The sequence below is a fragment of the Schistocerca americana genome, chromosome 1 (genome assembly GCF_021461395.2).
Source record: "Schistocerca americana isolate TAMUIC-IGC-003095 chromosome 1, iqSchAmer2.1, whole genome shotgun sequence".
NCBI lineage: Eukaryota > Metazoa > Arthropoda > Insecta > Orthoptera > Acrididae > Schistocerca > Schistocerca americana.
This window is the reverse complement of record NC_060119.1, coordinates 1,059,807,912-1,059,828,215: the sequence shown is the minus strand read 5'-3', so window position 1 is coordinate 1,059,828,215 and position 20,304 is coordinate 1,059,807,912. Positions and strand designations below refer to the sequence as shown.

Here is a 20,304-nt window from a genome sequence, read left to right as displayed (position 1 = left end):
TAATAAACAGCTGTATGAATAAGTTTACTGATGAAGCGTTGGTCGATGCACACCTCGTGTATGTGATCACTGAATGCGATGGAAGAGCGTCACGACGCTGTGTTCAGTTGTTCCCTCTGCGACGGCAACCACATCGCAGTAGTGTTTCCTCTGAGTTGCATTTCTTTCTGTTGTGTGCTATACTTCTCGTCTATTGAATATTACAGGATTTTTCAGTGTTCTGAAGGTAGTTTCAGAAAATCAGCAGAGTAATGACTAACAAACTAAATAAATCATAGTTATATTATTACGCTGTTTGAAGCCACTGGCGATCGTGGGTTCCCATATACGAAAATCCTCGGAAGATATCTCTAACGAATCTTTGAGAGTTCGTCCGTGGATTGGCGGAGGGTACGTTGTACTAATATTGCAGGTTTTATGTCCTATTCCATTAGCGCATTGAGGGAGGGAAAAAGTCTACATGCCTCCGCTGAAGATATTCATACGATCTTATCTTGGTAAGCAACCGACGGTGTGGTACAGTGTCGATTGCCTTTCTCAAATGTAGGAAAAAGAGAATCTACCTTCATCTACATTTTGCAAAGTCTGTGTGAAATTGGTGCCACTCCAGTTGGCGTGCTTCACTATCTTTTTGTTATTAGGGTTTTTCCATCCGACATGACACTACTTATAGTGTTGATTCTTTTTCCCACGAGTGTCACAGATTCAGCGTTAGAACACTAAAAGACAACTATGCAGCCAGCCATTCCTCCCGTAGACATAATTCTGAGCGTCTGTGTACTGATTCCGCACGCTTCGCGGATTTGGCTGTGGGCTGTTAGTGCCACTCCAGAAGCGCGCATAAAGAGTACCGCATTCAGAGGCTGCAACTGTGGCTGCGCTATTACCATATCAACAGCAGTATGCGGGCGATGCTATCGTTGTAATGGACGTAACGGGACTGCATCAGGATTGCTCGTAGAACGATATAATGAACTTGGGCGCCTGAGAGACGACAGCCACCACTTCAATGCGGTGGAGTGCATTTACCTCTGAATGCGACGGATTCATGAAATGCAGTGATCCCTGCATTCTCGCTCTGCCTTGAGCTACTAGTCTTACGTTATCTGCATACTTAACCGCGGGGAAAGACGCTTCACTGTAGAATTTATATGTGACTGTGGGACTGACCGACTTAAAAGCTGTGTGGGTGGTGTACTTCATGTCATGTGACTACAAGAATTCCAGTAACACTCCTTTCACAATTTATCGCTACAGCGCTGTAACAAATACGTCTAGAGGCCACGCGCAGAACCACGGTTCGGGAGGGAGTGGGGGGTCGTCGTGTTCGGCTCCCATTACAGTACATTGAGCAAGGTTTGAGAGACGAACTGGAAATAGGGCTCAGGCAAATTTTGCAGATAGATTCATTTCTTTTGCAGTTAACGCTCAGCTAATGGTACCGTTTGTATGCACACCTTTCAGATTTTACGTGCAAATCAAGCAAGAAACAGTTTTTTTTAAGTGTTGCACTTTAAATTTGTACGAAGCGATTCAAACTTTGTGCGAAGGTAGTCAGATGGATAAAGTCAGAATGAACTTTTTCTATCCAGTAATCTTTGTCCTCTGTAGAGATACGATGGTTTAATGTCGAGCTAAATGTAGTACGTAAAATTCTTTCTTACGTGAATTGAATGCGTGGAAACGGTTTAAAGTGAAACAGATTGGAAAATGGTTATCAACAATCTAGGTTCATTTGAATTTTACGTGCAAAAAACACGTTCATCAATGTCGCCCTATTATGTGAAAGCGTTGTCCGTTGCCACGATATAAGCAGTATGGTTGAGAAAACAATAAAAAAAAATCCTATACCGGATCAGTCATCGCCCGATTGAACAAAAATCTACATCGGTTGCGAAACGATGGCGGTCTATTGCCAGAGTTATGTTGGAGTAAAAGTGGGGAACCGGAGTAAAAAATGTCTATCAAAGTGACTATCTCAGGGCAGAGTCAGGGATGTAAAAAGAAGGAAACTAACTATCGAGTTTCGTTGCAGCTTCAGAGACAATTTGAAAAGCTAGTTCCCTTCTTTTACATCCTTAAATCCACCCAGGATTTGTTCGCCTTTTTTGTGCTACTATAGGAGCATTTTTCATTTTCGTAGTTAAATATTAGCCTAGCATTGGATAACTTTCGGCACTTAGAAGTTGCCGTTTAATCTTACTTTGCAACAAGTTACCGAGGCGACTATATCGGCCAGGAATAGGCAACTGCTTAATCAGAACCTGTTGCTTGATAAATAACAGCATACCCGCTCTTTATGTAAGTGGTAAATTGCTTGTCATTATTATTCCGACTCGAGTTTTGAATAAAAAGATGCCGTCTGCACCTAAAAAATAATTACAATTTGTGAGTCACTAAGAGGTAGTTGTTTCTGACGGGAAATGTTAAAACTTCGTGAGTCATATTTAGGCATTGATTTACTGACTTTTTTAAGTCAGCGCTTCATGATGATGCATTGAATTGTATTTCCCTAGGTAGTTTGTCGACCGCTTTCTTACATCATGTGAAGATTGTCAACCTACTTGCCATATGAGAGCTGGGAAGCCAGCGAGGTATTGCTACGTCGGAATGCGGAACACGTAATTCGGAAAAGTCTGTACCAAATTTTTGCCCACTCGTTTTAAATTTTCCGTAAGCACTTTATGGGCACAATCTCTCTCAAAAATGTAGGCTCCATTGAGTCACTCATGGAAACGAAAATAAATGTTGTGCCTGCGAAATCTTACTAGTGTTTGTATACATAACATTTAAGCCAGTTGGGTGTAAATTAAGACACCAAAATAATTCGCTAGTTCATGTACCGTAGCTTCTGTCCTTAAGCGTGTGGTATGCAGACAACGCTATATCCACCGCCTAGCCTAAGATCGGCATCCTTTTTACGCGGTTTCGCAGGTTGACAAAATTTCGTGACGACTAGCATTTCTTGATGACTGGAGACGACGCTCACTGTCTAGATAGAGGCCGGCAGAGGACCGCATATTATAAGCGAGAGCGGAGGGCCGCGGTTTGCTTGCGAGACGTCGGCATTGTGAGGGCAGGCCGGCTCTCTCGCAAGCTAGTCGTCATTAGATGCGCCACGGCTCGGATGTGGCACGCGCAACTCATAACGGTCCGCCACTACGGCGGCGGCCGCACCGCACGCGACTGGCGTGGCACGGCAGCCAGATAATCCTTGTGTGGCCGTTCTCCGCACTTTTGCCCACTTACATCCCCCCCCGCCCTCAGGAAGTTACTCTCTAACGTGCGACTGTCGCTGTACATAAAGCCTTCATTCCTGTAGAATTCTACACTAGTGGCTACCAGGCTTAGCTACATGTTCAGGAAAGAAAAAAAATTCACATTTACGTAAGTAACACAGTCCTTTACAGTCTACCTCTCCCCCTTTTTTTCTTGGTCATGGGGAACAAGATGAAAAACTACTTTAATTCGCCAAACATGACTGGGTTGACTAATAAGTAAATATGCACCGTACGTCGTAAGCGATAACAGTATTGTAACTGCACTCTGTGGCCCACAATCAGTGGTAAACTAGCAGACTACTTATTCAAAGGTATCAGGTTCCATTCCCGGCCAGTTGTAGGATATTTATGAGTCGCTTACCACTTCATTCACACTTAGTGGTGTTTGTTAATGTGAAGAATGCTGAGTTGGACCTTTATTCGGAGTCCGTTTTAAACAGCCGGTCCTCCTACAGCTGGCCAACGAGGACACGGCAGGCGCCATAACGCGATTGCCTAGAAACTTTGCTCAGTGGAAGAGGGATCGAAATAAGCGAACAGATTTCTCGGCTTATCCGTAGACACTAGACCGTTTCTGAGAAAACGACGTTAAAAGCTTTCGAGGTACTTCACGTGGCTTTGAGTGAGGAAATAGTTCAGCCCAAGCGGTGGCACAGTGGCTAGCGCCATGGCTTCACACTTTCGCAAAAGTGAGAGGCTGCGACGCTAGCCACTTCAGCACCAGATGGGCTGACCTGTTGGAACCGCACAACTGGCCACTCGAACATATCGGCATTGAAGGCTGCTATGTTTGAGGATAAAGGCAATAGAAAGTTAAAATTATGTATCATACGAGGAATGATCAAAAAATTCCGGATCTTGGGTCCATACAGCATTTCTGCGCGTTTCTTTTAGTTATTGCACGTGGTCTCTATCGAAATACTCCCTCCACAATTGATACACCGCTTCCAGCGCAGTTTCCACTTCTGGAAGCAGTCGTGGTACGCCTCTTAGTGGATCGCATGAAGCGCCGTCTGCGAATTTTTTGTTGTTCGTCTATCGTTTCAAATCTTCCTTTCAACAGGGTTTTCACCTTTGGAGAAAAAAAAAAAAAAAGTCTACGGGTCCCAGATCTGGAGAGTACGGAAGATGAAGCAGCACAGTGAGTTCATTTTTTGTGTAGTGGACACGTACCAACAGGGATGAATGTGCGGGTGCGTTATCGTGATGTAGCAGCCATGAATTGTCTCGCCACATTTTAGGCTGTTTCCTTCTCAAGTTTTCTCTCAGGCTTCGCATGTTCCGATAGTACCATCGATTAACAGTTCGTTCCTGTGGCACGAATTCATGATGAACTAATCCTTCAAAGTCAAACAAAACTAACGGCATGGCTTTGACATTTGACTTCACCCGACGAACTTTTTTTGGCCTCTGAGAACCCATTGTGAAGATTGAACTTTCTCTCATCACCACAACCGTAGACCCACGTCTCATCACCAGTTTTGATTCTCTTAAGGAATATCTCGTTCTCATTTGCGTGATGCAAAAACTCTTCACAAATTGCGAGGCGAAGGTCCTTCTGGTCGTGACTGATGAGCCTTGGGACGATCTTGGCGGCAACACGATGAGTTCCAAGGTGCTGTGTCAGGATTTCATGACATGACCCAGCTGAAATGTTAAATTCTTCTGCAATCTCTCGAACCGTGTCTTCGATAGGCGCGCGCAATTCCGGTACCCAGACATGAGCGTAGTCGGTAGACGTTGAAGAGCGCCCTGAACGCGGGTCATCTTTAATTTCCATCCGGCCATTTTTAAACAGTGTGGATCATTCGTAATACCGAGTACGGCTTGAGCAGTCATCACCATAGGCTTCTCACATCATTTGGTGTGTGAGTGTAAAGGTTTTCTTGAGTTTCACTCAGAATTTAATGCAGACGCGTTTCTCCTCTAAGTTTGCCATCTCGAAATTCGCAAACTGTGCGACACAACGTTCTACTCAATACATCACTGAACAATAACTAACAGACGTACAACAGTGAAACTTCCGACAGTTACACATTAAACACAGGCTTGTGCAGGGATGCCAACCATATTTCGCTCCAACACACCATTGGTGCGAAATTACGAATGATTCGGAATTTTTTTGAACAGACCTCGTACACTGTATTAGTTATTTATTACCGGTTGCTTCATCGTACCACGTGCACATTAGTCACAACCAGCGTATACTTTGCCGTGTCATTAAAGGCTCGTCTTTTTCGAAGCATTCAGTACAACAATGCAGACAGAAATGTGGAGAGGGAACTGGAGAGAGCGTTAACCCGTCGGCGCATTGCTGGTAGGTAGGTACGCAGGCAGGCCTGTGGGAACGAAATGCCGGGCGTCGCACGGCGGCGGTTCAGCGCCTGCATTTCCGCGGAGGCCACGGCCCGAAATAGCAATCGCTCGTCCTACGTGCCACCAAACACTCGGCAGCGGCTTTCCGGTTGTATAATATAGCTGAGACACTTGTGACGAATCTTTCAAAAGAAAACTACGAACAACTCTTGAGAGCTACAGAAAGGCCACTCCTAGGCCTCATAAAGAAAGACCGGAGAACAAGTGAAGACATACGAGCAATAACTGAAGATTAGGTGTTGTGGAAAGGCTAAAGTCTCTAAAATTCAAATGGTCAGGACAATATTGCAGGGAGAAAGAGTGATAGATGGACAGAGGCAGTACTAGGTTGGACCACCCGACTGTTGGGGTAAAGAACCGAAGAAAGTCGCAGTCTTCAATTGGCAAAGAACAGCAGGAGACAGGGGTATGGAAATTGCATATGTTACCTGAAGATTGAAGAGGCTACACCTTGTAAAGGTTAAATTAACTGAACAAAAAATAACATATGTTCATGTAATTTTAACAGTGGCTCGCTGGGCATAACATGGAAAGCAACGCACTAAAAGAGACATGTGCCCGTGTTCACTTTCTGCCGAGGACATGTCGAGATTGGACGATAGTTTAAGGCTGTCGAAGCTCATCGCTGGTGTAACCGTAGAAAACGTATGTAATTAAATTTCATTAGAGTAAATCAGATTCTTAGTCTATCACTTGGGCGACGCTTGGACGTGGGTTCTTTTCCCGGAGCCGCTTACTATGCAATTGGTAGTGATGAAATAAACACCGCCATCGGTCTGCTCAAAGGGCATTCAACGGCAACGGACAGGCTTTGCTGCTTTTTTCAACACCTGCTTGCGTAAAAACTATAATGCACAAGACTGCTATCGTCGCTAGATCGTTCCGTGAGAATATATCAGCCTTAACAGATCGATGAAATAAGGGAATTCTTCAGACTAAAACTCAACTGCAACTAAAAGATTTAATGGAATAACAACGAAGTTCCCATATCGATTTCCATTTTTCTTATGGGTAGCATATTGTAAGACTGGGAATTAAGCCATCTGTAAGTATGTACTCTTCTGCAAGCGCGCGTAAACAGCTTTCCTAAGTGTACTGTATTACAGTAAATGGACACGCTACAAATACACACACACACACACACACACACACACACACACACACACTCACTCTATGCAGGCATTTTATCATAGTTAAAACCACTTTCGATTTCTATTGCACTTTTGCTCTTAAGTTGATATGTCAGTTCACCGGCTGTAATAACTCAATTTCGCAACAACAGTGTGTGTGTGTGTGTGTGTGTGTGTGTGTGTGTGTGTGTGTGGATACAATCAAAGCTTGCGTTAATGGTGTCGTGGTTGAGATTCGTAAATGCGGTCAGAGGTTGATACCTTTCACTGGTAAACTCGTAACGTAATTGAAGAAATGACGTCTGAGAGCACAATAACCACATTTAGTATAATAAACTCGAATGTTATGCACAACTTCCGTAGTTTTACCTCAATACTCCTTCTGTTGATGACTTGTGGTTCGGCGTAATCAGGTATTAGATCTTAGGATGGCCTGTGACAAAGGTTGAAACCAGTAATCCAACTAACCACTCAAAGTACACGTGACGGTGTCTTTTCTTTATAAACTCTTACGAAATTACCAAAGTTGCAGCTGACGCCGTTGTGCGGCTTTCAAGAGTGTGTGAAATAAACTCGAGCTCAGACCGTGTGATTGGCGGAAAGTGTATCGCTTTCACTGTTCGTCTATGTAACGGTTTCCCGCCGCGCTGTGATTGATGTTCGAGCGAAGCGTGTTGGGCGAGTTGTTGCGGGTGACACTACAAGCTAGCTGGCCACTAGCTGGCCCGCGTGGCCCTCCGTTCGCCTTCAGCGCCGATTGTCTAATGTGGTTATCGGAATTAGACAGGGGTAGGTAATTTGTGACGTACTGTGTGTTCACGCCGAGTCCCCGCCTAAGCTGCTCGACGGGGCGCGCGTAAGCCTGACGGACAAGCCAAAAGTAAAAGGTAGCTGGCGGCCGTATCTATAAACAGGGCCGGCTGGTCAGTTGAGCGCTTGATACCGGCACACGCTCCATCTGTCACCATTGTTCACACCGCCCGCGCCCCCGTTTCCAGTATTTGCGGTGTTTCAGCTAGAGTTACCACCACCTTTTACAAGGGCGCTCCTTTTGTCGGGAGCCGGCCATTTGGCGTTCGTAGGTCAGTGGCTGCGCAGAGCCCCCTCGGCACCGCGAAAGAGACCGCTGCAATGGTAGGACCAGCTGCCGCTTCCACCTGCCACTATCCAGCCCCCTTCGTTGCACTTCCGACCAACCCAGAAAATACCGGACCGCTAGGGCATCTTAGGCCGACGTTACTTAACCACTTAACTGGCGGCTAGATAGAATTTTTTAGACACCTTCGTGGCTGTTCAGAACCCAACGAAAGGTGGTCTTTCATTAGGACTCCAGCGTACTTGCGAATTAGGGGCAGTGATACCAGCCGACACAGCAACCACAAACGGCTGTATGGAGACCGCATTGTCGGACGTTGGCACCCCGTTGGTGAGAAGAAAAATGGTGATCTGTGTAAAGAAAGAAGCTGGACCACTAAAGAAAACAGTGCGACCATGGTGTACGCCCTCCAAGTCACTGATGCCTAATCAGTAGCAGGAGTATTTTGAAAATGCTCAAATTTTGTAGTTCTGATCACACTATTAATCCGTTATGGGGATATTTTAACGTGTAATAGAGTGACTGGCTCATTCATTTTTTATCAAGCCGCCTACAATGAGATTTATCTGTAGTGCTATTCTCGCTCTTTGCTTATTGAAGATTTCAGCCCCATCACGAGGTTTTTGCGCGTCACTCGGGAGCTTATTCTTGCTCACTAAGACACATATCAAACAGATTTTAACAAAAGTTTTCTAACGTTTTAAATTCTCAAAAGTATTTTTAAATTTCAACACAAGAATTGTCACGCACGAGAACATAATTTTGGATACTGTCGGGTTGCTGCGTCCTGTAACTAAGCGAACTACTTACTTCAAACTAACATACGTGTTCAGTATATTCGCCTTTGTCCGAGGAACTATCCTTCGTACATGTTCAGTGGAGCGTATGTAGGAATCTACAGTAGTACTTGTTCACTTTATGAAAAGTTCCGTCGCTTGGACAGTTGGGGGTTAGATGTTTTTCAGCGGTCTTCGACGGTGTTACCAGCTTTTTCAGCGCTGCCAACCTACACAACCGTAATTCACAGACCGCAGTGTGTTTAGGGCGTCAACATACTCGTAAACAAAAGCTGACGTATCACGGAATTAGAGACCACAGAAACCTTGTATATAGTTAAATTCCAATTGGATTAGATTTGTTGCGGTGTAGCTCTTCATAAAGTGAACAGGTAATAATACTTAATGCTGCCGGCGATAACCATCAATACTGCTGCAAGCTACGAGGTATTGCGAAGGCTACACAAACTGGAGATAGACTGTACATAAAGTCCGGGAACACTTCAAATTATTTATTGCACAAGAACCAGGCATTGTATAGATAACATACATATGTCATTTTGAAGAGAAACCCTGAAGGTTTTTTGTGTACATCGTCACATCGTAGTTTGGCAATTTGCCGATAGCGCTAGTCGCAAACATCGCGAGTTCAGATGCGAAGCGAGCTTTGTGTGTGTTTGGAGCTCGAAATGACCTCCCCCGATCACCAGGTGTCACTCCGTGTGACTATTTCTGTGAGGACACATTAAAGATCCGGTGTATGTACCGCCTCTACCACGTCATGTAGCAGAGCTCCGGGAGAGAATACGGGAAGCGACTGCCGCAGTCGACGATACCACGTTGGGAGGGGTATGGCAAGACTTCGATTACCGTATTGACGTCTGCCGGGTCACTCATGGTTCGCATATCGAATGTTCGTAAAAAAAACTCTTTAAGAGTTTCTCTTCAAAATGTTCTTGTGCAATAAATAATTGAAAGTGTTCCCGAACTTTATGTACACCCTGTACATGATGCCATGGTGCTCACCTATTCCTCATCACATCATCCTTTAAACTAATTCTCTTCAACGTTTCTAAAGGGAGGATGGGAAAGTTAGTACACATTTGCGACTAATGTCACGATGGTTACGCGGAAAAATATGCCGGGACCGGCAGGGAATACTTTGTAGAGTTCGCCAAAGTTGAGCCAGCTCAAACGTTGGTTGTAAGTTCCCATTTCGGTAACCATGGAGCTTTGGTCAACTGAACAACGCATCTTTGTTTACTACACCTTTGTTGCAAAGTCTCATTCGGTACTGGAGACTTAGCAAAGATTTCGCAGTTCAGTTCAATCTTGGTGGACACGGTGCTCCCTCTCGCCCAACAGTAATATAGTGCTTAGACAATTTAATAACGAGAGGAACGGTGAGACCTGATACAGCTCAGGGAGATGTTCAGGCAGTTTGAACAGGAGAAAACATCGAAAAAGTTCGACTAGCTGTGGAGGCCAGACCTCGGAAGAGAAGCGGGGAAAAAAAGGAAACGTACTTGGATGAATCCGTGGGTTTCACGGCGAGAGAGCAGCATACAACATAAATTGTTAACGGGAGCTGCAAGTCGAGGACGTAAAGTCATACGAAAACTACTGGTGAATGGACGAGAGTACATTTCAGTATGTGCTCAGGAAAGTGGATGCTCGTATTACGAAGCAGAACACTTGCCTCAGAAATGTTATATCCGCAAAAGACAGACCGACCGTAACACAGCGATTTCATGCAACAGGAGAAAAGTATTCTAGTTCACGATATAGCACTCACTACCGCAGCGCACGTTAACAAAAATAATACCAGAAATTTGTGAAGCTATTTATAAAGCACTGGAGGAGGAATAATTTAGTATATACTATAGCCATTAACAAATCCGCAGCTTTTTTTATAGCTCCTCAGTTCTTCTCATTCTGTTTTTGTATTCGGGAAGTCGTAAGTCGTACATTTCTATCAATTTCTTTGTGAATGCGACGCACCAAGTAAATTTCGAAGGCTACATTTCTTATTGTAGTAAACAGAAGACGAACGATTTTTCATCAAATCAGAGGCAAGACTCAAGATTTGGTCTAATAAATTGGACAAAAGATGACATTTGATTAAAAGTTCCTTATTACACTACGTCCAATATATTGGACGAATCAATCTAGTCCAATAGATTTGGCAGTGTGATCGGCCTTAGCTCGATGTGACACCATTGGACCCTACTTTTTCCGAGAAAATGTACGCACAGTGACCTGTCAACTCTCATGATATTGCGAGAAATTTTTATACCAGAATTAAGAAGATATCAGACTGCCATCGATAATATTTGGTTTCAACAGGATGGGGCTACTTCCCAACCCTCAAAATCACTCATGGCTTTTGTAAAGGAACATTTTCCAGGTCGCCTCATTTCTTTGCCTGGGGATGTGGAGTAGCCTCCTCGATCTCCCGATCTTCCTCGATGCTGTTATTTTGTTTAGGGCTACCTGAAATGTCGGGTTTACATGAAAGAACCACAGATTCTTGAAGCTCTTTCAGAAGTCATTACTCGAGAAATTCCCCTTCCTTTGCTTGAAAGGTGTATGTACAATTTTTTCACTCAAGTGCAACAATACTGGACAAAAGCGGCCGCCACCTGGATGTTGTCAATTTTCGCTCCTGAATTGTAGTGCATAATTGTTTGTGCTTTGTTTATTAAATGTCATTGTATTTGTAATCTTTGAGAAATACAAGAATTAAAATATATTAAAAATGTTACAATGTTCTGAAAAGATTAATACCTCCCTGCCGGCCTCTGTATATATGCACATGATGTTTCTGCACACAAACTACTTCCGATTTCCACACTTGTCTTAATCTCAGGACAAGTCCGCCAGCCTGGCGTTGGAGGAGGGAGCTTCAAGTTGTCTTGTTGTCAGTAAAATTTGCCTTTCTAGGAAGTTTGGCGAGCTACGAGGAACAAATGTCAGATGTTCTGTGTCGGTACTTAATGCTGTAGCTGATGAGTTTGTGTCGAACTAAGGGAAAATCCGTACATGCACGTATGAGAGTAGACTGAACCGTTTAATGGATATATAAGCAAGACGTACCAACACGCGAGTGTTACGGTAAACGAGAGGTGAGCCGCGTTGTCGTACGGCGTGATCAGATCTGGCGTGGCAGCGAACGGGATGCTCTTAGGGCTGTGAGTCAGGCCAGGCCGTGTGTCCAATCTGGGCGATCTTGGCGGTCCGGCGGCTGCCTGCGACGGAAGCCGGCACTAGACGTGAGCGGCACGCGCGATGCCTGCCTGCCTGCCAGCCAGCCGGCGCGGCCGCCGCCGCCGCCGCCGCCGCCGCCGCCGCCGCAGCCTGGGGATATGGGCCGGTGGCGCTGGCAGTGGCAGGTGTTGGGCTGCCGCATGCCGTATGGCGCCGGCCGCCCGCCCGCCCGCGATGTGCTGTGCACCTCGCCTCTTACGACCGGAATGCCATCTGCCGTCACACCATAGAGGCTGCCGCCCCTGTCGCACGTGCCTCGCACCCAGCGACGAGGGTTCTGTTGGTGGACAAGTGTGTGCTGTCCGGACCGCATCCCCAAGTCCCGTATCCGCATCTGCGGGTATTAAAATTTTATAAATCTAAATTAATCTGATCGCTTCGTCTGACCTCCTGCAGTAGATTAAGCTGCGCCCAAATTTGCATCTGCTGAAGTCTGACCTCGTAATTTAAATTCCGTAGATTAAGAAAGGAGGTCCAATCACGGCCACATTTTAGTTTAACATAGCCTGGTATATTTGTAAGTTTCGTAAATTACAACTTCCTGTCATAATTACTGGAGCGAAATTTTCAAAATTTTCTGCGAAACATGGGTAAGTTAGATGAAGTCGTGTTACACGATGTTGTATCTTGCATACTGCTAAATGTTAGTTACGTGCACTGAGGGACAAAATTAGTGGGATACCTCCTAACATTGTACGAGCCTCCTTGTGCCCAGCGATTCAGCTACTTCACGTGGCATGGGCTCAACAAGTCGTGAGAACTCAGCTGCAGAAATATTGAGCCATGCTGCCTCTATAGCGGTCAACAATTGCGAAGTGTTGCCGGTGCAGGATTTTGTGCACAGACTGACCTCTCTGATTTCTTATACGAAGACACACTCGCAGGTATCCGCAAAGTAATACAACCGCACAGACTTCAACCTATGGGTATAGTGTGATGTTCCGGGTACATCGACCGACGGAACGTCTGCGATGTCTTGAAATAGGAGTTACTATTCGTCGTGGATTACACGAGTTGGCGAATGTGCGCGAAAATGCAGATTGTCAGAAAAGGTAGAACGGTAAATCGAACATGCTGTTAGAAGTCTCCTGATCTCCATCATGGTGCTGAATGCTTAGAAACGACTCGGCCTGTTCATACTGTACGTGTACAGCGACGTGATCATATGCGATCGCAGCACAGTCCAGCGGCATTTGGTGGTTACATATGACACGCGAGTATTTCAGGCAAACGAGCGTGAAAAAGCTTTTCATTTTGTCAGAGACTCTAGGTACACGCGACGCGCGAAAATGTTTTTTATGGGAACACCTTAAACGTTCCGTATTGCTAGACCCATTCGGAAGCGTTTTACACGACCCCGACGTCTTAAACTCGTTACGTACCCGGTTGACTTAAAGATTGACGGCCCGTGCGAAGAAGGCTTTAGTTAAAGGCGGTGTGAGCGGAAGAGAGCGCGGTACCGGACAGACAGACGGCCGGCGCACGCGCCACGGCGGGCGGCCACGTGTTCAGCAATTAGCGCGTAGAGGTCCCGAAACGGGAGCCGGCCGCTCGGCTGCTGCGCGTAGGTCCTCTGCGCGCACAATAGCGCCGGTGTGCGGGCCGACTTCCTTCCGGTGGGTGGCCGAGCCGCGGCGAGCGCGACACCCGAGACAAGGTACTCTGCCTACCTCCGGGCACGCGCCACCCCACGGCCTATCCACAGTTGGTTCTCCCAGCTGCGCTTCGTCGTCTTTGAACCAAAAGTGGCACTAAATCGCTGCATACCCGCCTGCTCCTCCTGCAGAACGGACTTTTCGCACCCAGCGTTTTGATAACTCCAGAGCGCACTGCTGCCTCAGAGCGTGCAGTTACATTCATCAAAAAAACCACATACAGGAGGTAGTGGCAAAGTTTTCATTATTACCTCAGAGAGAGAGAGAGAGAGAGAGAGAGAGAGAGAGAGGAGGGGGGGGATAGTGCTACCTTGGTGATGATTTTTAGCCGCCTCCTGTATTTTACGCTTCAATGCTATACATTTTTCCCAACAATAAATAACATCACTTACAGACATCAGCATTTTGGCTGTTCGGGAAACATTCGTCCTCAACAATCACATCGTCATTATCGTGAAAATCCGTACCTTCTCCGAGGAAAGCAGCAGCGGTCACTGGGAAGTGAGGCAAAATTGTATAACCGTATGAAGCATCCCCACGACACGCAACTTCTTGACCGCTTCCTGCCAGGAGATTTTAGTGGCATGCTCCTGTGACAGTTTGCCACCTTACGGGCATAATGAGTTAGAACCACACCATGGCAGTCCTAAAAGGCACTCGGCATCACCTTTTGCGATGATGGTTATCTCGTTGCCTTTTTCAGCGGCGTAGAATCCACGTAACCATTGCTTGTTTTGCTCCTTCGTATCGGAGTAACTGCACAAATCCAGCGCTTGACGCCAGAGATTAGGCGATTAAATACGTCACTTATTTGGAGTCGCCTGACAGCTGAAACATTTTCCGTCGCTGCCTCTGTTCGGCAATTTTTTTCAAGGGGTGTGAGCAGTCGTGAGGAGCTTCGTTGTGTTCAATAGGTCATGCAATGTTTTGAAACTCACCCAACTGATTTATCGGTCTTTTCACTATCGCCTCGATTTTATGGTTCAAATGGCTCTGAGCACTATGCGACTTAACTTCTGAGGTCATCAGTCGCATGGAACTTATAACTAATTAAACCTAACTAACGTAAGGACATTACACACATTCGAACCTGCGACCGTAGCGGTCGCCCGGCTCCAGACTGTAGCGCCTAGAACCGCACGGCCACTTCGGCCGGCTCTCGATTTTATGACTCGGTCTTTGAGCACTAGGGACTCCACTCCTCCTGTGATTCTCTGGTTCTTCATAGAGAGATGGTCTACCGCTTCGTTTATCAAATGTTTTTTTTGACTGTACTGAAAGCGTCTGCGCCGATTGAAAACTGTGCCAAAAGAAAGTGTTCGAGGATTACTTGATAAGTCTGGTAAAAAGGAAAATGTTTTTGTTAAACAACTCGCCTTTCTTCGGGACATAGTCTCCTTTACTGCATATAAACATTGCTCAGCGATCAGCTTTTCCATCGCAACGAAAGAATTGGTTCTATCGAACTCTGCAAAACACTCGTTGATTGCAACTATCACTTCTTCATCTGATGAAAATTTCTTCCCAGCAATCTAAAAGTTCAAGTTAGGGAACAGAAGTTGCTTGGGGCTAAGTATGGTCAATAACGTGGATGAGGAACAAATTTAAAGCCCAATTCATGCACTTTTCGCCATAGTGATCGCTGATGCGTGGGATGGTGCGTTATGTGACGAAAAAACATTTTTTTACATGACAGCCTTGCTTTTTTTTTCCAGCCAACGCAAGTTTCAAACAACCCAATAATGAACCATAATCAGGTCCACTTACGGTTCTGCCTTCTTACGAGTAATCTATGATGATTATTTCTCGGGAATCCCAAAAAACAATGGCCATCACCTTACCAGCTGACAAAATGGTGTTTGCCTTCTTCGGTGCACTGTCACCATCCTTTGTCCTTTATTTTGACTGCCCTTTTGAGTCTGGTGTACGATAAGGGATCCAGGTTTCATCAGCAGTAGAATCGGCGCAAAAAGTCTTGCGGATTGCGATTGAACATCGCCAGCCGTTGTATTCAAATGTTGTGCCGCATGCAATTTTGGTCGACTGCGAGTAATCGCGTCACCCACCTCGCGCACAGCTTCTTGATAGCCGGATTTTGTCAATGGTTTCCTTTGTGATGATCTCAGTGTGACGGCCGGGGCGCGCTTCGTCTTAGGTGCCTGTCGTTCACGTTCATTCGTTAATCCAAAAAATAAATGGTAATCAATGATGATGCAAAGTCCGCGTGAACTTTATCTATTGTTTTGATTTGTGCGTCAGTCAGCCCCTTCAAATGAAAATGTTTAACAGCTGCACGAAACTCGGTTTTCTCCATTTTTTTTAAAATCGTAAAATCGCAGTTGACAAACCGATCAATTCGGGCGGCTGTCAACAGTACATTGTTGAACCTACAGTGTGAACTGGAATAATCGAGCTTACCGACCGTGAATGCACATAAAAAATTTCCCATTCCTTAAGGGAAATTTACCAGGCTAAATCATACCACCCGTGTATTTTTGTTGTGTAGTTGCACCAACTCTGCTTTGATCGTTGCAGCGTTGTTCCGCTTCAAATAATGAAAACGAAATACCGCACAATTACTTCACTGACCAGTGTGATGTACAGTTTTGTTTTGGCTCCTCCAGTGGATTAATACAGATCTGTAGCACGGGGATTTCAGTGTGTACCAGGACTACAGACGTGGACCAGCAAGCAAACAAAATATTGATTTTGTATCTTTAGTTTTTAGGTGATAATCACAATATTAACTATCTCTCATACTCATTTCTCTGAACCGCACCACTAATCGATATGCAGAAGCCAAGAATCTTGCTTTCAGCAACTTTATCTAATTTTCTTTCGTTTTGGTGCAACATCGTACCTCAGCATGTATGTAACGTCTTTTTTATGTTTACGTAATTTGTCTCTCTAAATATCGTAAAAAAATCTAGTTCACTACTGGACATGTATTGCAGATATTTACGTGCTTTCAAAGGATTCGAATCCGTTTCTCCATGCGAGGATGATTCGAGGTTAAATGTCCGATTGACCTACAGTTTTTTTTTGCATTATTCTTTAGAACACATACAGGATGTCCCAAAGGACAATATTCAGGGACATGATGAAACTATCATTAGGAGCAAAAAAAAAAAAGTCTAGTAAACATGGACTCTAAAATGCCTACCTTAATAGCTATAACCACTTAATCTTCGATATTGTGAAGCAAATCTCTTCTACTGTAAGATCTTTGCTTTCTAGATTTTGAGAGGTGGTAGTATGAACCAAAACAAGAAAAAATGTCCAGTAAGCATGAGCTATGAAGTGTATACCTTACGAGTTACGAGCGCTACTTCATCTTTGCTACTGGGAAACACACCTCTTGTATTAAACATGTGCTCATACAATAACTCTTTGAAGTATACATTAGTTTCCATGTTTACACCATTTTTTCTTGTTTTGATCCATACTACCGCCTCCAAAAATATCGAAAGTAAAGACCTTCCACTAGAAGAAATTTGTTTCACAGTATCAAAGATAATGAAGTCTTCTCAGCTTTGAAGTATGTGTTTTAGAGCCCATGTTTTCTAGACTTTTTTTCCTTCGTATCCCAGAGTACTCATCATTCCTCCAGGCACACCCTAAATGACTTGATCAGTTGCTAATCGAAAGCACTCTGCCATTCAAACGACCACAGCGTCGATATCAGCTTCACTTTCGTACACTGAACGTGTCACCGGTGGCTTCACATCTTTCTGTACCTTACATTTGCTTGAATTGGCGGGAGTCGGTTGAGTCAGTGTTTGTGTTGTGTATCTGTCGGAAGATATAACAGTAAGATAACAGGAAATCAGTTCTTGGTTGTCAGACGCTCCTGTTGATCGCGCTCTAGGCTGGCCCTGACTGGACAACAGCAACCAGTGAAATTTGTTGAAGCGCATATTCCACGCTCGAGGCATTAACCACATAATTTTATTAATTCCATTAATTATTAAAGAGCAGTAAAATCTCTGCATGCAGCGGGTAAACTTTCGCGTCTTTCAGACGCTACAGTTAATGCTGAGTTGACTTGACTATCATCAAAGCTAGTCACAAACTAGAAAAGCTGCAGTTCTACTTCAACGGAAGGACCTGTTCGTGCTGCTGCGGAATCTAAGGGAAGTAACTTAGAGTGTTCTCCTCAAGAAAATGTACTGCAGCCAGTATGAATGAAAAAGCTGCTTCCTTATCCACTGTGAATGAAAAATGGGTTTTGGTGGTTATCCGTAGTATAAAGAAGTAAAAGCTATAGATAAATGATTTTAAATTTTGTGTTCTGGAAAAAGCTCAAATTCATATTTATTGTCGTGGGGAAGCGTATGGATTGAGGTCGCTGTCGGTAACTCGTAGCATACACTACGAAAGTGAAGCAAACATCGAGCTTATTTCCGGGCAGAGACAACTGTGCACGTCCTGCGTGACGTAAGGTATGCTGATTCTTAATGAACAAATACACTGAATATTAAATGTTGTGAAAGCGCACCGGTGAAGGAGTTTTCACCCTTTTCATATATGGAACTTGTGATTTGGCTGTGGAGTGACGGCAGGCGCTCGTGTTGGTGTGTTACAGAGGCATGCTCGAGCAGGTCGACGCCCAAGCCGCGGTCCGCAGCCCCCACGGCGCGGCCCAACGTCACATTCCACACGTACGATTGCCCGCCGACCTACGCCAAGTGGTACTGCCTCAACCACGCCACCTGCTTCGTCGTCAAGATCGGCGATTCCCTCCTCTACAATTGCGAGTGAGTATGCCGATGTGGTCCCCACCAACGTCCACGTCGTAGTAGTACTAGTAGTAGTAGTAGTAGCGATCTGAGTGTTACGTGCTATGGTAGCAGGAAGAAAAAGAAATAAGGTAAAACAATGTGAGAGATATTGTAAATTTAATTCGATTCAGGACGCAGGGGAAAAATATATATTATTGTAATAATTCACAATAAAGTGTGATAGGCAACGGTCAATTGGTGTTAAAAAAAAGTGGACATAAATTAATAAATACTTCGCCACGATCTAAGAAGTTTCATGATTTTCTGTAATATTACGGTGGTTTCTGTAACTGTAAGCAGAGTAGCAAAATCCCACATTTCATTAAACGATTACTAAACAGTCTGTGCATAAATATCTCAAGAAATTTATGTACGATTGCTCCATAAACGAGATATACACTTGGTACTAGGAAGTGTTGGAGTATGAGGCTTTAGGTGGAAATTCGCAATTTGCTCCTTCTGTATATTAAAATTTGTTAATACAGTTGCAATAGGCAAAGAGTTCCAGCTGCTGATAGGTTTGACAGTAGCTCTTGACCAGTTAACTCCAAGTGAGGTTAGAACCAGAAGAGAGTGGCGAGCAGTTCTTCTTGAGAGATTTCGTTGATTAACATTATTCTCACCACTATTTCATTTTTGGACACTCCACACAGGCTTTACGATGCTTCCGCCTCAACTTTGTTCAAGTATTACCGAAGAGAATAATATTGTAGTGTAGTATGTAAACAAACAAGTGAAACAAGTTTAGTGAGTTTGCAGTATGCCATGTCATTAAACATGGACTCCTTCGACCATACTGCACTGGGACTTCACATAATTTTGCAAGACACACAAAAGTGAAAAAGTTTCATTCTTTGTGCATATCATATTCCTTGGAGTGCTGAATGACCTGTGCACCTAGTGCGAAGGAGTGTTTGGGAAAAAATGTCGAAAGTAGGACGTCCTGTAATGTCATTATCATTGTTGTAAATTACTTTAATTACTACAGTGTTCCAACGAAGCTCAAAACAAGAAGTGGGTGTCAACACATGTTCTGCAGTTATCCCTTCAAATGAGAGTGGGGAAAGTGTATGTTTGTAACTGCTTAGTTATTTCTTTGTCATCATTGAACACTTCAGGTTTTTGCACTTAAGCTCAGTGGTGTCGTAACATAGTGGAATCTGAAACTGGCCCTTTCTAAGGATTTGCTTCGATACGTCAAGATGTGAAAAGTCTTAAGACGAACACGTGCTTTAGGTGAGGAACAGCAGAATGCATCCCTCTGCCAGCAAACACTGGTAAAACTGCTTGGAGATAGAACTATAATTTCATACGCTAGAGGTTCTCATAATTCGAAACCATTTTTATAAAAATTAAAATAAATGAATTATTTCAAAACTGTTAATTAACCGTTTGCGCTTCTGTGACACACGGGGCGTATCGAAAGATATCGGGCAAGCTGGGGGAAATTTTTGCCAACTAGAGATCATTAGCTTCTATGCCCTTTACTTGATAAACGACTCAATGGCTTACTAAGTCTTCTCTGCAAGCTAAGCAATTCCCCGTAGCTTTTAATAGAGGAGATTGTAGTGCTTTTTTCGCCTTTTCAGTATATTATTCTGGAAGCCACGGAACTAATGTCATTCAGCGTGGCTGGTGTTCGGCCTGAAAGCGCTGGTACGCGTCTCAGCCGAACAAGGGTAAAATGGAGCATACTTTAAATTTCTCCTTTGCACAGCTTTTCGCAGCTTTTGTTTTTTGCACTCCCAGCAACTTGTTTATATAGGGAAATATTGCTATTGCTGGAGACTTCACGTTAAACGTAGCTGGTGTACGTGCGATTGTGTTTATAGAGTTAGTGTCGAGGATGCGTTCTGCAGGACGAGGCGGCATGAACTGCGAATTGTTATTAGATCGTATAACACGCGCACACTCCAAAGACATTTCTCTAGTGGTTTTGAAG

The 20,304-nt window shown here is 44.4% G+C and overlaps 1 protein-coding gene across 2 annotated transcripts in view; it reads left to right on the top strand.

The window, feature by feature from the left end:
* Nucleotides 1–20,304, top strand: part of LOC124617232 (protein spitz-like) — a 496,434-nt gene that overhangs the window by 466,199 nt on the left and 9,931 nt on the right. For both annotated transcript variants that reach the window (XM_047145249.1, XM_047145248.1), the window contains one exon: nt 18,167–18,338. In XM_047145249.1, the coding sequence (XP_047001205.1) occupies nt 18,167–18,338 (172 nt within the window). The remainder of the gene's footprint in view (nt 1–18,166; nt 18,339–20,304) is intronic.